The following is a 15861-nucleotide window of genomic DNA, read 5'->3' as shown; positions in this document are numbered from 1 at the left end:
ACCCGCAACCATCAAATTAATAGTTCAGTACACTGGTCTATCGGGGCACCCTTCAGAATTATAAATATCAGCAATTCATTCTATAAACCCATTCCCGACAAAACAAAAATTTTAATAGAATTTATTGATTGTTGAATTAATTCAAACTTTTAATGATTAAATTCTTGTTAATTCAAATCTAATGAAAATTGAATTCAAATGTGTTTTCTTAATTCAATTTGTTTTTCTTTAGCTTCTAATCATTCACAAAATTAATTGAAAACAAATTGTCTAAAACCTTTTTGTAATAAATTTCAATTGCAATACATTTTTAAAACTATTTTGTAATGGATTTCAATTAAAGAACCCTTGAATGATTCAATAAGGAATTAATTCTACAATATAAAGAATGAATTCAATACGTTTGAAGTACTAAGTATTATCAATTTAATTGTACACATTATAATGGATTAATAAAAAACGTTTATCTTTATTTTGTCTGTATATATCTTACGTTAAAACTATGCATTATAAAACAATTAGTTGTGGCTTTTTATTTAAAAAACTTAAATTATTATTATTATTATTACATACATGTACGGATTTATAGCAACAGTATAATACAAATTTTTTCAACATTTTAAAAATCATTTTCATGGCATTTGAACCTACATATATTTTGTATATAATTATTTGTTTTATAAATAAATTGAAAATGCGATACAAATTTAAACTCTTGCTGGTCGTGTTCGTTTTGTTTGTACTATATTTATAATGGCTATAAAAATCCAACCGAATACTGCAATCCAGCCGAAAATTAAAGTCAAATGAAAGCATATGGAACTATTAATGTGTCCATATTTACGCCTCTCAAACGAAGAGCTCTGCACTAAATAATCCATAAAGTCAAATATAGCCGAACAGGAGAGGCGACTTTTGATAACCGGTACTATGTTACCCACACCCTGGATTTCCTTTAGCAGGGATTCACGATATTGTTTGCATGTCACCTCAAAACCATCAGTGTAAATGGAAGCATAAATCAGCGTATAAATGGCCATAAAGCATGCAATAATACTGGTCGGTAGCCAATAATAAGGTGATATATCATTATCGGTTAGTTCAGATTCCGTAGTCACAACAACCATGTCACCGGATCTGTAAACAAATAAAGTGAAAAGATTAAAGATTTAATAGGAACAGTGAACAATATTATATTATTATTTCCAATTAATCGATATTTAAAAAAATATTTTCACATAAAAATATGGCATGAGTTTATTAAGAATAAACAAGTTAGAATGATATATTCGGCTGTGCCGAAACTTAATTACCCTAATTACCTCCACCTAAAACTAGAATTACACAAATAACGCTCGGCTTTATAAGCAGTTCTAGCAATGTGTGATTTTCCCATCATTGGTTCCCGTCCCGGGAATCGTTTCGAGAAAAACGTCTTTGAATATTTTATGACATTTTACAGTAATATAAATAGTACATGTTAATATCATTCTAATCTGTATTTAATCCAAATTTGTACTTATCAAATATACACGAATATACCAGTTGAAAAACACGGATTTTGACGTTGTTGCAGCAAATATCTTTGTACGCAAAATTCGTTGTTGTATTTTCAATTTAAATGAAAATAGAAATTATTCGATTAATTTTAAATTAACCGATTATTAACCGAATAAATCTAAACCTCGATTAATTATTTGCTCGATTATCCGATTAAACCAGAAACCGTGATGTGATGTTTTTTGAATTTGACATTCTTTAAAATATGCTTAAAGCTCTAACAAAAAAGATTTAACCCAAATAGACCAATAACAAGTTCATTATTCAAATTATTCCAAAAACTCGTGAATGTTCAGGGATGTCACAAAATTATATTCCGATCAAAAGAGGAATTACTTATTTTAGTACTTTGGATATTTTTCACAAAGACTGAAACGAACATTTTTGAATTTTGTTTAATATTATTGGGATTCCTTCCTTTAAGTTTTAATTAACATCATTACTTAATTTTTGATTCAGTATGAAAAACATTGCCAATTCAGAACAAAACAAAAGCTAATGGAAATTGAGGTCATTCCGATACAAATGAAAAATGGTGACAGGTTTGTATATAACCAAAAAGAAATCGAGTCAGTTAATCTCTTTATATTAAATTTTTATTGAATTTTTTTTGTCATCCACTGTATATTAATCCCTTTATTTAATAAAACTACTTTTATTTTGGACAAATGACTGCATTAATATAAAAAATAAATTTATTTTCATTTTATTTGATAATTTTTGGTCTAACTAAACAATTGTAAGAGTAAACATCATCAAGCAAATTTGTGTCTATGTTTTTGGAGTAAGCTAGCTACTATAAATATTAACACAAAAACTATTCGCTAGATTTTTAAAAAATATATGTATTTGTACACTGTTAAATGAGAAAATTAAAAACAAACTGTAATCTGAATCATCAATTTGTTAAATAAAATACTTAATTTTCAGTCAGTCAGTCAGTTATTTATTTAGTCAGACTATTTATGTTACTTAACCTTTGACCAAATTTTTATAAAATTTTGTATAGAACACAAATAAATAAAACTCATCCCACAATATTTATTTAAATACTGCATGCTAAATTTTCATTAATTAAATATTATTTGTGTGTTATACGTATGTATGTATGTAATTATCTATTAAACAATTTACTACTGACCTTTGTCTAATTGTTGTAGTTCCTGTCTTCCTCTTGGCAGTGCCCATGCACACACGATACACATGATAAATGCCCAAAACTACACAAAAGAGTAGAGGCAACAGCTGGCCATATGTGGCATAATGACAGTACGCAATAGGACCACCTTGGAATGAATGGAAGGTGGATTGGGCATGTAGATAACAACCGCAATTGGTGTCTGGACAGGCATTTAAGACGTAGCGCCAATGTGTCCAGGCCACAGCCGATGTTATGCAGCATATAACCGATGACACTATAACCAAGGGGTAAAAATAGGCCAAAGCACGCTCTGCCCCATAAGACATGATAGTGTGATGTTTTTGTAATTTATTTTTTTTATTATTCCGCGTTGTTTTACGTACAGTTGTTCTCTTAGTTAGTTTTAGGGATTTCCATAAAGGCGTATCTTAAAGATACTTTGCACTTATTTTTTTCGTTCGTTTGTTTATTTATATTTCGAAATTCACTGTTATTTAAACGATTTGTTTTGTTTTGTTTTGATTTCAATTTTCACTTTTTCTTTCTATTAGTAAGTAAACTGTGTAGGTATGTTTTATTTATATTTATTGTTGTAAATTTTGTTTATGTAGTTTTGTTAAGTATAAAATCAAAACAAACGGAGAAAAAATAAATATCTAGGTGTTGTTGCATTCGTCAGATAAACACGTTTAACTACTGAAACCTATTCAGCCACAAACTATTGGTAACCACGTTCAAAAACAAGTTATCTATCTGTTGACTTCAGCGCACAACGTGTATGTGTTGGTATTAAGCAGAGTTCCAGCTCATGAGAAAGAGAGCTGGAGTAAAAGAGGTAGATAGTGATAAAATAACACACCTGTATACATAACGAGAGTGCTAAAGGGTTGGGTAATGCACGTTTTCTTAAATTTTTGTTTAGCTATTAAGATAATATGTAGTTGTACTATTCAATTCGTAGCATTGCTTAAAATGAATTCAATTTCAGAATTCAACATTAAAACTTTTTTATAATTCATACATGTTGATTCAAATCTGAGCTTGGTATTAAGTAATTCAATTTGCGCTTAATGCACTAAAATCTTAATTCCGAATTAACAAGATTTCATTCGTTCCATAAATCTACTCCCAAAATCTATTTGTTTAGCTTCATTCAAAGGCTTTTATTTATAGCCTGCTTCACAATATCAAAAGAAAGTTTTCGTTTGGATTCTAAGCAAAACAAAACTGATTTTGGTTTCCCCAACTTCATTATTATGTTTTCTTTCGCTTAGAATGCCTGTTTCGATATAGTGAAACCGGCTATTAAATAGAATTCATTCATCGTTAAATTCATACATAACATAATTCATTAAAACTTTGAATCCTTAACAGCCTGTTTTTATAAAATTAACGAATTTCTAAAAGAAATAATAAAGACGAAAACTAAATAAAAGCTTATTTTAAAATAATAAAACCAAACTTTAAATTCTTTTTGAAATTTGTTTTTTTATGTAGGAAATTTAAAATTGACTTTTCGAATTTGAATAGGATTAAGGATAAAAATTCATTTTATTCTATTAGTATGTTTTAAGTGATTTATGGTATTTTTTGTTCTAAATGTTATTTCGTTATCAAAAACCTGATAAATATTAACATGGAAATCTGTCATACGATTGGCTTTAATGTATAATAATTCAATACTTAACAATGAATTCATGTCTAAAATTACACTTGTTTTAAACTTGAATTCCAGCAAACATTTTCATTGAGTTTGTATTAGTTAGGGTTTCGGAATCAACAAAATCATTTAATGATGTTTGTTGTCAAGACAAAGTTGTCTGAGTTGAAAAACTAACAATTTTGTTATAACGGCGCAATAACTCTAAAACTCAATAATTTTTTCCTCATGAAAACAATATTGAAATTTACTATGACAAAAATGTATCAACTACAGATACATAGACATAGGATAAACTTTTGTGAAACGATTTTTTTCGTTGTTAAATTTGTTTACAATATGTATCACAATTATTTTTACGACACTTTTGGGTAACCCATGCCCTTGTGTTTAAAGGTAAATTAGTTTGTATTCTTATTACGAGAGCGTTACTAATTCCAATTGGAGTGAAGAGTATTTTTCGTATTCGCTTTAAATTTTCTTATCGTTGAGTTGACTTCATACTTTGAAGTTCTCCAATAAACTAAAATTGTATTGTAAGAGTTTTTATTAAACGGACTGGGTGTATGTATTTTATATTTTGCAGCAATGAACTTTTTCCGTTTCAAAAAGAGTAACTGAGTCACTGATCGAGTTGATAGCATTTTGAATGTAACGTATGTACTCATAAATGAGAAGCAAACAATAAAAATTTACTTTATCAATACATATTTATCAAGATAGTGAGTGAATATGTTTCCCCTTTCCTCAGGTCGCAGAAGACTACTTATTAATGTATGAATGAATTAATGATTCATATGTGGTCAGGGAGTACGATGATGGGCTTATCTTTGTGTCTTGTGTAGTGAATATCTATGTATCTACATTGAAGCAAATTTAAATGCATTAGAGAATAATAAATTAAGTTGTTTTTTTTAGTCTTGTTGAAATTAGTATGTTAATAAAATGTGTTAACAATATGTTTGTTTAAATAAAAATAAATTAATAAATGTTTTTAATATTAACGCATGAAATTGATGAGTTCGTGAATAGATGTGCATTTAAATAATGGAAATTAAAAAGTCAAGGTTTTGTCGGGAAGTGAAATTTTTAATGGCGAAAAGTTTAATTAAACAGTAATTTTTGAATATTTATTAGCTACAGGCAATATAGATTTTTTAGAAACTGCAATACTTATAATTGATTTGAAAATGTGTTTTTGGATATGTCTTACGATCTTCATGAATTGTTTAACAAATGTAATACATAATTATTTATAGTGTTAGATTGGAAGCAATTCTAAAATTAAATTGCAATAAAACAATTCGAACAAGTTATATTTAAATAATCAGCCCAATTATGAATAAAAATTCCCCGGGAGTTTTCTCCCTTTTCTCATTTTTCCTATTCAAATTCAATGGGAAAAAACTCCCGGGGAACAAACTCCAGCGAAATTTTTTATTCATAATTGGGCTGAATAATTTTGTTAGATTTCGGTTCAAGTTATCCCTATTTCGTTTTAAACATACTTTTGTGTACATTCTCCAGAACCCAATACATCATATTCCGTCTTGCCCATAACTGGTTCACTGGTCACAAAAGTTAAATCATTTCTTATATGACTATCATCATAAACAATTGAACGTCCATTAGGTTTCACATAATTTTCTCGTACTTCTGTGGTAAGACCTGAATTGGGCACAGCTCTGACTTTGCTAGGAAATTCACAGCGTCTTTTGGTACAGTCTTTCGACGGCAATTTATCACATAATTGTGCATCCTTGACGCGAAACACTTTCTTCTCACGATATTCAATGTCTTTCCAATTCCAAAATGTTATATTATCTTTGGCCGCAATACTGTTCATGACATCTTGGGGAGAACGATAACAATAATCTAGATTGGTAGTAGTGGCTGCAGGATCTAAATACTTTGAAAAGCCGGGTTTATTACGATCTATAAAGATTTTTGTACTCGATACAGATTCAGGCATGTATGGATAAACTGGAGGTGAAATGGGAGTTTCTGGTTGCCAGAGATAATCGGAATGTGTTACACTGCTAGCTGGACGCATCGGACGTTTAAGAAACTTGAGATTGCATTCGTAAAACGGCTTAATATAGTGAATCTTTCTATCCAAAGAAACATTGCGAATTTCATCGGTACTGCCAAACTAAATTAAATAAAATGATCACAATATTGTTCGTATGACTGATTATTGCTGCTTACCTTCCACACATAATTTGATTTATAATCACTAGTTCTATGCTTTTCTAAAACTGGATCTTCCTCATAAGGTCTCGTTTCTTTGAATTTGGCTTGTATCTTATTGCCCAGCATAGTATCGTCCATAGGTTTGTGTCCCAGATAAGTGGATGTCCTCATATCTTGTTGTTTGCACAAGGGCTTTTTATAGTCCATAAAACCAAATTCGTTTAATTTGTGTGACGCATTTTGTTCGTTCAATTTATTTGGCATTTTCTTGATATTAGCGAGAAAACTTTTATTAGAAAATAATGTTTGAAGTGATTAAATACAACTACTTTTTATTGGGAAATTAAAAGTAAATAAATAATACAAAAGGTTACCAAGGTTTTGGTACCATAGATATCATATAATGATGTCATATTATTATTATACATTATATTTCTTGATACATTGAATAAATCAACACGATAGTATCCAATAGATACATTTATTCGTGCTCATATCGTTGCAACAAAAAAAGATTATCGGATTGCTAACCCCCAAAGGCATAGATATACATATACACATAGATCGGAAACTCGGCTGTCAAAAACCTATCTCACTTGTCAAAAATCTAATTGGTGCGAATGCGTAAATATTTTGAGTTTTTTTTTGTGAGTTTTTTCAAGTTTTCGTTCTATGTGTATTTCCTTTTGCCTTTACGCATTATCCGATTTTAAGACCTTGTGGGCATCGAAAAGTACAAAATAAGGGTCAATATAAGGTTCATAATTTAAATTTTACTCATTCGAATAATTTTGAAATTTTATACAAATCGATTTTGTCCAGTATTCGCTCAAAATTTGGCAGAATTCCGAAACCGAAACAATTAGAAATGATAAACGTAGATTTTGGAATCGATTTTTCAATAATAATAGGTACATTTGAAATGTTTCGGTATGTTTCGGATTAAGCAGAATAATGATTTTTATGGCCGGTTTGCGACTAAAAAAAAACCGATTTTGATCGTATTTTAAAAATTTACATAAAATAATTACAGCATATTTAGCGTTTTGTATTTCGTTTTTAATGTATTATAACAATATATTTATTTTATCTATTTATTTTGTCATTTTTATAATATAATAGTTGATGATTAGTTTTGGTTATAATATATGTTTAAAAACAAATAAAAATCATAATTTATATTAAATTTACGCCCCCGAAAGAACGATATAATAAAATCGAAAGTTGAATTAAAACAAAGAAACAAAAAAAAAAACATTATCTCTTTAAACATTCTAAAGACTATTAAAAATAAATGGTGATTATAATATTTACAATCTCATTACTTTAAGGCGAATAATAATTATAAAAAAAACATAATAAATAATGCCAAAAATAAACATTTATAGTTTGCTTTTTTTGGTTTTAACAAGACTAAACAGGCTTTAAGGACAAAACCTAACTAAAACAAAAACACAATTAAGTACAAATATGTATGTTATATATTATTTACTTTCTTTAAATAGCGGAGGATCTTGTTTTTTTCTTCTTCTTTTTATAAATACTTATTAAATAGTATTATAACGAGAAAGTTGAGTAGTCTAAGCAATTTTCTCACTATAAAGCTGTTTAATGGTAAAAATTTAATATTAAACTTAAGTAAAAACAAATTTAAGTTAAAAAAGTATACACACACAGAGAGAGAATCTAAGGACTAATTATCATTTATATCATTTATCTTTTTGTTTTTTTTTTTGTTTAAATTTGGTTCTATATTAGAATATCATCACTGTAACTAGACACACATACATTTGCATTATTGGAACGGTAAGTATTTTTCGACATCATGGCGGTCGTTGCCAACGCAGTCGTCTTTTGAAAACGATTTGTTGAACGGGAATGTTGCTGTGTTTGCATTTGGGAATTTTGGCTGTTGTGGTGGTTGTGTGTAGTTGGATTTTGATGGTGATTGTGATTGAGCAAACGTCATTTTTTCGTATTAATACTTGGTTTGGGCAAAGAGTTGATGAATGAGGTGTGGGTGGGTATGGCTGGTGCCACAAATCCCAAATCTGGTATTAAGGCTATACTGGGTGCTACTTTGGCTGAGCCTATGGATTGGAATTGATTGTTTTTGGCGGCGGCCGCTGCTGCTGAAAGGCGTTCAGGAGTAGGTACTGGTGCTGTGGAGAAGTTTTGCATAACATGTATTTGTTGCTGGTAGGCATTGTTGGGCGTCTGTTGGTTGTTGCCCAGCATAACCGGTGGTATATTATTAGCGATTTGGTATGGCTGTTGTGAGATATTGTAGTTATTATTGTTATTGTAAAGAGATTTTTGAGCTGGATGTGTTGATGCTGTTGCTGTGGGCACATTAAAGGGACCCTTGTGATACATGCTTAACGGGTTATTATAGAAATTAGCATTCTGCCAGGCACCACTATTAAATTGAGGAACTCTATATGACGGTGGCTGTTGTGTGGGCGGAGCACTCGACACAAACTCAGACCATTCGTCATCATTATTGGAATTGTTGTGTATCGAAGGTGGCAGTCTATGGTTTACAACGGGAGATCTTTGTTTGAACGGAGAACCAGCTGGACTTTTGCCCAAATTATTATTATTGCTACCCGATCTATGAGCAGAGCCATTATTCGTTACGGTTACTGAAACGAAATCAGACCAGTCATCATCGTCATCATTAAGGTTGTTAATGTTGCCCTCTAATTCCATATTGGCTACGGTGGCACTTATGGAGGGAGTAGAGGCCACTTGGTGGGTAGGAGTAGATTTTTGTGATGAATTCGAGCCATTGGAGGATTTAAGGGATTTAGGTTCGGGGAATAATTCCTCAATGCGTGCCAATTCTTCGGGATTAATAGTGGCTGTAGAATCGCCCCATTCAATTTTCGGTTTCTGATTTTCCATAGATATGGCCTGAGGTATTAGTATGGCCGGACTTAAAATCATGCCACCATGTGAAACAGTTGTCGTTCTAGGTACTTCTAAAGGTTTTGCATTTGTGACTGCTATGGGCTTGGCTATAGCAGCTACAGTAGGCAGGTTTACTTCACTGGGTACTGATTGGAATTCGCTAAAATCATCATTAAACTCCTGATCATCATCTGTGGCCGATATTTTTGCATCAGTTGCACATAAGATGTTTGCGTTTGCATTGGTATTAGCGAAGTCCGTCTTAGCAGGGACAGATTTACTAAGAGATTCCATGGTAAAAGGTGGATTATATTCCACATCTCTATATTCCTTTTTCACCACCGTTTCATCTATTATCACACCCATGGCGGCCTTTTCGTAATCAAAATCTATGGGCGAAACTTTGGTAGGTGATGTTGAAGTTGTGGTTGTCGCCGTTGCCTGTGTGTGTTTGGTTTCAAAGTCATTCGTTTTGGGTGGAGTATAAATATGGGTTTCTTTAAATGATCCCGTAAATGTAGACGTTACTACCACTTCACTTATGTTGAGTGTATTTTTTAGGGTTTCTTCAACATCGTTCATAGTGAAATCATCTAGATTGTTGGCATTATTCTGTGTTGCTGGTAATTCTTTGTCCATTGTGGTTGTTGGTAGAGCTGTAGAAAATGTTGTTACCGATTCCATTTCACTAATGGGTGGAGTTTTCGAAAATTTCTCCTCGTTGTCGAGAGGATTTTCGAAAATTGTTAACGATACTGGTTCTGCAGGCGGCGGCTCATTGGATACGTAAGGCATAGATGTAGCTGCAGTTGATGTAACTGCTGATGTTATGGTATTCTCTTTAAAAGCTGGAATATAATTAACAAGTTTAAAATATTAATCATTAATACTTTCTGAAAACTAAAACTATTTTTAAATACATTGATATGAAAAATATGAATGATATTTTTGGGTGAAATGGATTTTTTTGGACTACTTTTTTTTTATTAAAGGCCTACCTTCAGTTGTTTGCTCTGCAGTACTTGAGGACTTCCAATCTATCTCCAATGTCTCCTTTTTGATATTGCCTGTCACTTCCAATGTTTTAGTAGATTCTGAGGTATTCATTGAAATGGGTTCTAATATAGAACTAGATTCAGCTGTACTGTTTGATGATTGTACAGGTTTCATGGGTTTTAAAGGATTGAAACTTAAATTAGCTGCAAAACGTGGCAACGAAGGATTCCAATTCTCTCCGAAAAGCTTAAAATATACAAAATCAATAAAAAAAAAGTAAGATTGAAGAAGAACAAGGTTGGTTAGCGATTTCAAATGGTTAAGAAGTAACGATAACGATAATTTGGATTATTTCGAAATTATTTTAATATTTTTTTTTCTTTGTAAAAAAATAGATTTTTGGTAAATATTTTTTTTTAGTGAAAAACAGGATTTTTAATAAAAAAAACTGATTTTTTGTGAAGAAACTTATTTTTAATAAAAATCTGATTTTTTTTTAAAAAAAAATAGATTTTTGTACAAAATCGGACATTTGGTAAACCCATTCGGTTTTATTGGAGCGTTTTTGACGGAATTCCTTTAACATATTTTAAACCCGTTTCCGTTAAATCGACTCACATATTTAAAATAATCAAATAAATACAGTAAATATTACAAATTTATGGTTGGTTAAACTTACAATATTTCTTGAATCTATGCCCAGAGATCTTATGAACGAATGGCGTGTATCCGAATTTAACCATTGATATTCCAAAGCTTTTGCCGCATCAATGGATGTAAAGGGTATGTCTTGTATTTTATTGGTTTTAGGTTCATCAGCAGTATCATCTGCTTGGTTTATGGCCGGAGTAAACATTAATTGTAATATTTTCGATATGCGTTCATTAAGATTATGTGATGATGGTAGTGCGGGTGTTGCTGCAGTTGGATTTTGACTAGTTTTTGTAAGAGTTAGGCTAACGGCAGTTGGTGTTATGGGTTGGGCTGTATTAAAATCACCAAAATCATCATCATCATCTTCCTCCTCAACATTCTCAATGACATTGTTATCATCTTTAGAAGAAAATGCAGCTGTTTCATTTGCCATTTCTTCCTCTGTTTTGGGTTTAACTTCGTGCGATTCAAAATCAGCAAAATCATCAAATTCTTCATCATCATTAGAAATGTCTTTGGACACTTCCATTGGTTCCTCAATATATGAGGCTTCTGCAGCATTTATGTTTTCCAAATTTTGAGAAGGCTCAGGAAATTCAGCAAAATTACCAAAATCATCATCATGATCATTAGTTTCTGATGCTGAATTAAATTCACCAAAACTATTATTTTTATTTATAGAAGTTTCTTCCATAGGCATTACATTTTCATTGACTGGCGAAATTTCTTCAAAATCTTCAGAAGTATTTACAGTTGTTTCTACTTCATTAAAGTCATTATAATTATCATGTGAAATTTCCTGAGATGCAATTTCTATTTCTAATGAATTTTGTTTGGACTTTTCTTCCAATTTATCTGCTACTTTTGTAGCATGCGAAGTAAATTGATCAAATTCTTCCTCCTCCGAATCTTTAAATTTATTATTCTCAATATCATTTGTGTCCTCAACTGCAGCAATCCCATCAGCAGTATTTACATCTGTATATTCTTCCTTAGTTGTAGTATAATTGTTAAAATCAGTAAAACCATTAAATTCTAAATCGTTATTATTATGTTGCTTGTTGTTTATGTCATTGACAGGTACTGTATTATTTACAAAGTTTTGAATTTCTGCAGGTGTTCCAGCCGTACTGAAATCTTGAAAATCTGCGAAATCTCCAAAATCATCGTCATCAATACTATTTGTATCATCCTGCAGAGGTGGCGGCATGTCAAAGTTATTTTGTATAAAACTGTTGCTGGAGAATGATTTAAATTCATTGTCATTATCATTTCCTAATGAGGCAGATTCATTATTATTGTCTAAAGAATCTAAAGATTTGTCATCTACATCCTTAGAATCGAATTTTGTGTCATTTCCAGCGTTATTTGTTGTTTTAACTTCTTCTATTTTGAAGTAATCACTCAAATTATCTGTTTCAACAAAATTTTTTGGTTGTTTTGGTGAATACAGCTCGTCATCACTTAAATCATCTTCTATATCTTCAATAGACACCATATTTTGCATGCAGCTTATGCTCGTTTTATTACTTTTATATTTCGTTTCAACATTTGAAGTTTCAATGGATAAATCTTTAATATTTTTACTCGTACTGAGTGTGCCTGAGTGAATGATGGTCTGATCTTCTGGACATTCGGTCTGACTATTTGGTGCTGCTAATTTATTTGACTCTATTTCTAAAACATTTTGAACAGTTTGCTCCTTTGTTTTAAATTCAATTGGTGGATTTTTGCATTCTTCTTCCAGCACAGAGCTTTCAGTATCATCGTGTGTATTTTTTACATCGAAATTGAATGCCTCTGTTATGTGTTTGGATTTAGTAGTATTGTTAGAATCATTTCTTATTTTATTATCTATTGGTGGTGGCGATGATGATGTTGTGTGATTTGTTAGTTCTTCTTCATCAGGCATTGCTAAGCCATCATAAATACTGACAGGTGGTAAATCACATACCGAAGGTGGTCGTGGTGAAGGCAGAGGTTCTATAATAAGAAATGAATAATTTTGAATCAATTATTTAATAAATACTATACCATTTTTCATTGAAAATTAGAAAATTCCATATGAAATTCATAATTAAAAGTTGCAGTTGAGAAAATTCGAAATTAAATGAAGAATTAAAATTTTAAATTGTGAAAATTCCAAATGAAATTAATATAGAGAAATAGACAGAGAGCGGAAACTCTTTTGTCAAAGGCTTTTGATAACTGAATTAGGATTCAGTTATCGAAAGCCTAAGTGGTGTGGATGTATTAGTAAAAAAACTATATGAAAACAAAAATAATACTCGTATGTGTGAATATATTTGTATTTTTTTTTCTATTTTCCGCTCTATGTGAATTTATATAACCTAACTCAGTTCTCAAAAACCTATGTGGTGAGAATGTATTTGTAAAAAAAAACTATGTGAAAACAAAAACAACACTCGTATGTGTAACATTTTTGAGTAATTTTTTCGTTTGAGTTCTTTTTTTAGTTTTCGCTCTATGTACATATATTCACCAATTGTATTTCAGATGATGTTAATAATTGTATTTCAGAAATTTCTAATTGTATTTCAGAAACCTCCATTTGTATTTCAGAATTTTCCAAATTGAATTCAGAATTTTCTAATTGTATTTCAGAATTTTCTAATTGTTTTTCAGAAATTTCCATTTGTACCTATTTCAGAAAATTCTAATAGCAATACCAATTGAAATTTCTGAAATGCAAACAGAAATTTCTGAAAAACAATTGGAAAATTCTGAAATACAATTATAAACTTTTTAAGTAAAAATTCAAATACAAATGGAAATTACTGAAATTCAGTGGGAAATTTCTGATATATACGTAATTAGAAATTTCGGAAATTGAATTGGAAATTTCTGAAATACAATTTATTTTATGATGGACTTAGTCCTTATTTTCAGGAATTTCCCTATACTAGTAGTAAATCTACTTCATTTCCAAACATATTTCAGAAGTTTCCAAATATATTCCAAAAAATGTTCCTGATGATCTGGCCTGTTTTTTAGAATATTCCAATTGAATTTTCGAAATTAAACTTCTAATTATATTTAGGGATTTAGTTTTTATGTGCTAAATTTCCAATTAAATAATTGATAAATTCACTGAAATTAATTATTCCTATGCTCATTTCACTGGTTGCTTAGGCCAGATCATCAGGAAACATTTTCTGAATATATTTATAAACTTCTGAAATACATTTGGAAATGGTGTAGATTTACTACCAGAATTGGGAAATAATTAGATATTTCTGAATTCCAATTGGAAATTTCAAAAGTTCAATTCAAAACTTTAAATGTAGTCAATTATGAAATACATAATTATGTATTAAACTTACCATTTGTTTTTATATCATCCACGGTTCTAAAGTCACCAAAATCATCATCGTCCACACCTTCGAGAGTGGGAGGTAAAACATCGACGTCCTCGTCGTCTTCACCGAAATCAATGGGCGGTGGTGTACTGCATAATAGTGGTGGTATTGGTGGTACATTGACCATTTTCAAATCAACAACCACTTTTAGAAATTACAAGCCTGGCTTAAATAACACAAGGCCCCTTCAGCAGCAACCAAAACCAGCGGCAGCACCAGTAGCAATTAACAAAAAAAAAAAGCAATACGAAAACAGGAAGAGGGTGAGAAATGTATTGAATCCACACAACAACACAAACAAATACACACTCTGAGCTGCTTTAATTTAACTCGTACTTATTTATTATGTATTTCTTCAACTGCCAAGCTGCAAAGGTGGTTGAGTCATATGTTAACTTTTTTTTTCCTATTTTTTAGGCATTTACAAATAATTAGCAAAATGTAAAAAAACAAACCAGGTGAAAAATGTTGTTACAAGTTTGGAAAAACTTATAAAATTTAATGACGTCCTCAAAAAGTTAGTGGGGAAACAAAAACAACAATTTCCTAATCTTAACATCAATACACACGTTAAATATTTAAAAAAAAAAATTGTTAAGAAATAGTATTGTTAGATTAGCACTTGAGCTATTTGTAGGTAATAAAAATTAAAACAAAAAGAAAACACCAGAAAACAAATAGAAGATGAAAAGAAACACTTTACTGAAATATGCACAATCAACCAACAGAAAACATCAATAACATTCATTTTTCGTCATACACTGGTTTGTTTTTTTTTATTTTTTTCTTGCTAGTCTTCATACACACCTTCAATATTTCCACCTAAATACTCTAAAATATGTTAACTATTTAATAATAATGCTAATGAATAAATTGCAAATGTCTTAATTAGTTGCTTTACGTTAAATTTTATTAAGATTTTTCTATTATTCCATAAAATATTTTTTATTCTTCGTAATTGACACAACTTTTTTCCAATCCATTCACAAAAATACACTATACTAAAACAGGGTTACTAGTGTAGAGGAATGTTTACATGCTGCTACTCTGCAGTGCAACGCTGTTTTGTAAAAAAGTACCAAACTATTGTGAATAGTTATATGGCTGATATCAGCAAACCCATTTTTTTTATATTCAGCCAAATCATTGAATTTGAATAGGAAAAATGAGAAAAACTTCCGGGGGAATTTTTATTCATAATTGGGTTTTTACGAGCTATATTTAGGAGGTCATGAGCCAATCAGTCCCCATAAGAAATGCACGGTATGTGTGTGTACTCATGTTGGTGTCATCCGGAGAGTGGCCGGATCTGTTCAACGAACAGACAATAAATCTGTACAGATCTGGCAGCACTTTATTATTAT

General features: G+C 30.6%; 3 protein-coding genes across 3 annotated transcripts; all 3 read right to left on the bottom strand.

Annotated features, from left to right (window-relative positions):
- Positions 1–445: 445 nt before the first annotated feature.
- On the bottom strand, positions 446–3586 carry LOC135960240 (uncharacterized). The gene is made up of 2 exons (XM_065511485.1): positions 2702–3586; positions 446–1137 (listed from the first exon to the last, which is right to left on the bottom strand). The coding sequence occupies exons 1-2, from the start codon at positions 3025–3027 to the stop codon at positions 708–710; spliced, it is 756 nt and encodes a 251-aa protein (XP_065367557.1). The 5' UTR covers positions 3028–3586; the 3' UTR covers positions 446–707.
- Positions 3587–5639: 2053 nt separating this feature from the next.
- LOC135960229 (uncharacterized) lies at positions 5640–6869 on the bottom strand. Its single transcript, XM_065511473.1, has 2 exons — positions 6570–6869; positions 5640–6513 (listed from the first exon to the last, which is right to left on the bottom strand). Exons 1-2 carry the CDS (start codon positions 6816–6818, stop codon positions 5860–5862), a joined length of 903 nt encoding a protein of 300 aa, XP_065367545.1. The 5' UTR covers positions 6819–6869; the 3' UTR covers positions 5640–5859.
- A 722-nt stretch (positions 6870–7591) lies between these two features.
- Positions 7592–15478, bottom strand: Afti (aftiphilin). Its single transcript, XM_065516546.1, has 5 exons — positions 15305–15478; positions 14462–14864; positions 11143–13100; positions 10466–10709; positions 7592–10315 (listed from the first exon to the last, which is right to left on the bottom strand). The coding sequence occupies exons 2-5, from the start codon at positions 14622–14624 to the stop codon at positions 8520–8522; spliced, it is 4161 nt and encodes a 1386-aa protein (XP_065372618.1). The 5' UTR covers positions 14625–14864; positions 15305–15478; the 3' UTR covers positions 7592–8519.
- Positions 15479–15861: the final 383 nt, after the last annotated feature.

This window comes from Calliphora vicina, chromosome 1, assembly GCF_958450345.1.
Source record: "Calliphora vicina chromosome 1, idCalVici1.1, whole genome shotgun sequence".
Lineage (NCBI taxonomy): Eukaryota > Metazoa > Arthropoda > Insecta > Diptera > Calliphoridae > Calliphora > Calliphora vicina.
This window is presented reverse-complemented; position numbering and strand designations above follow the sequence as displayed.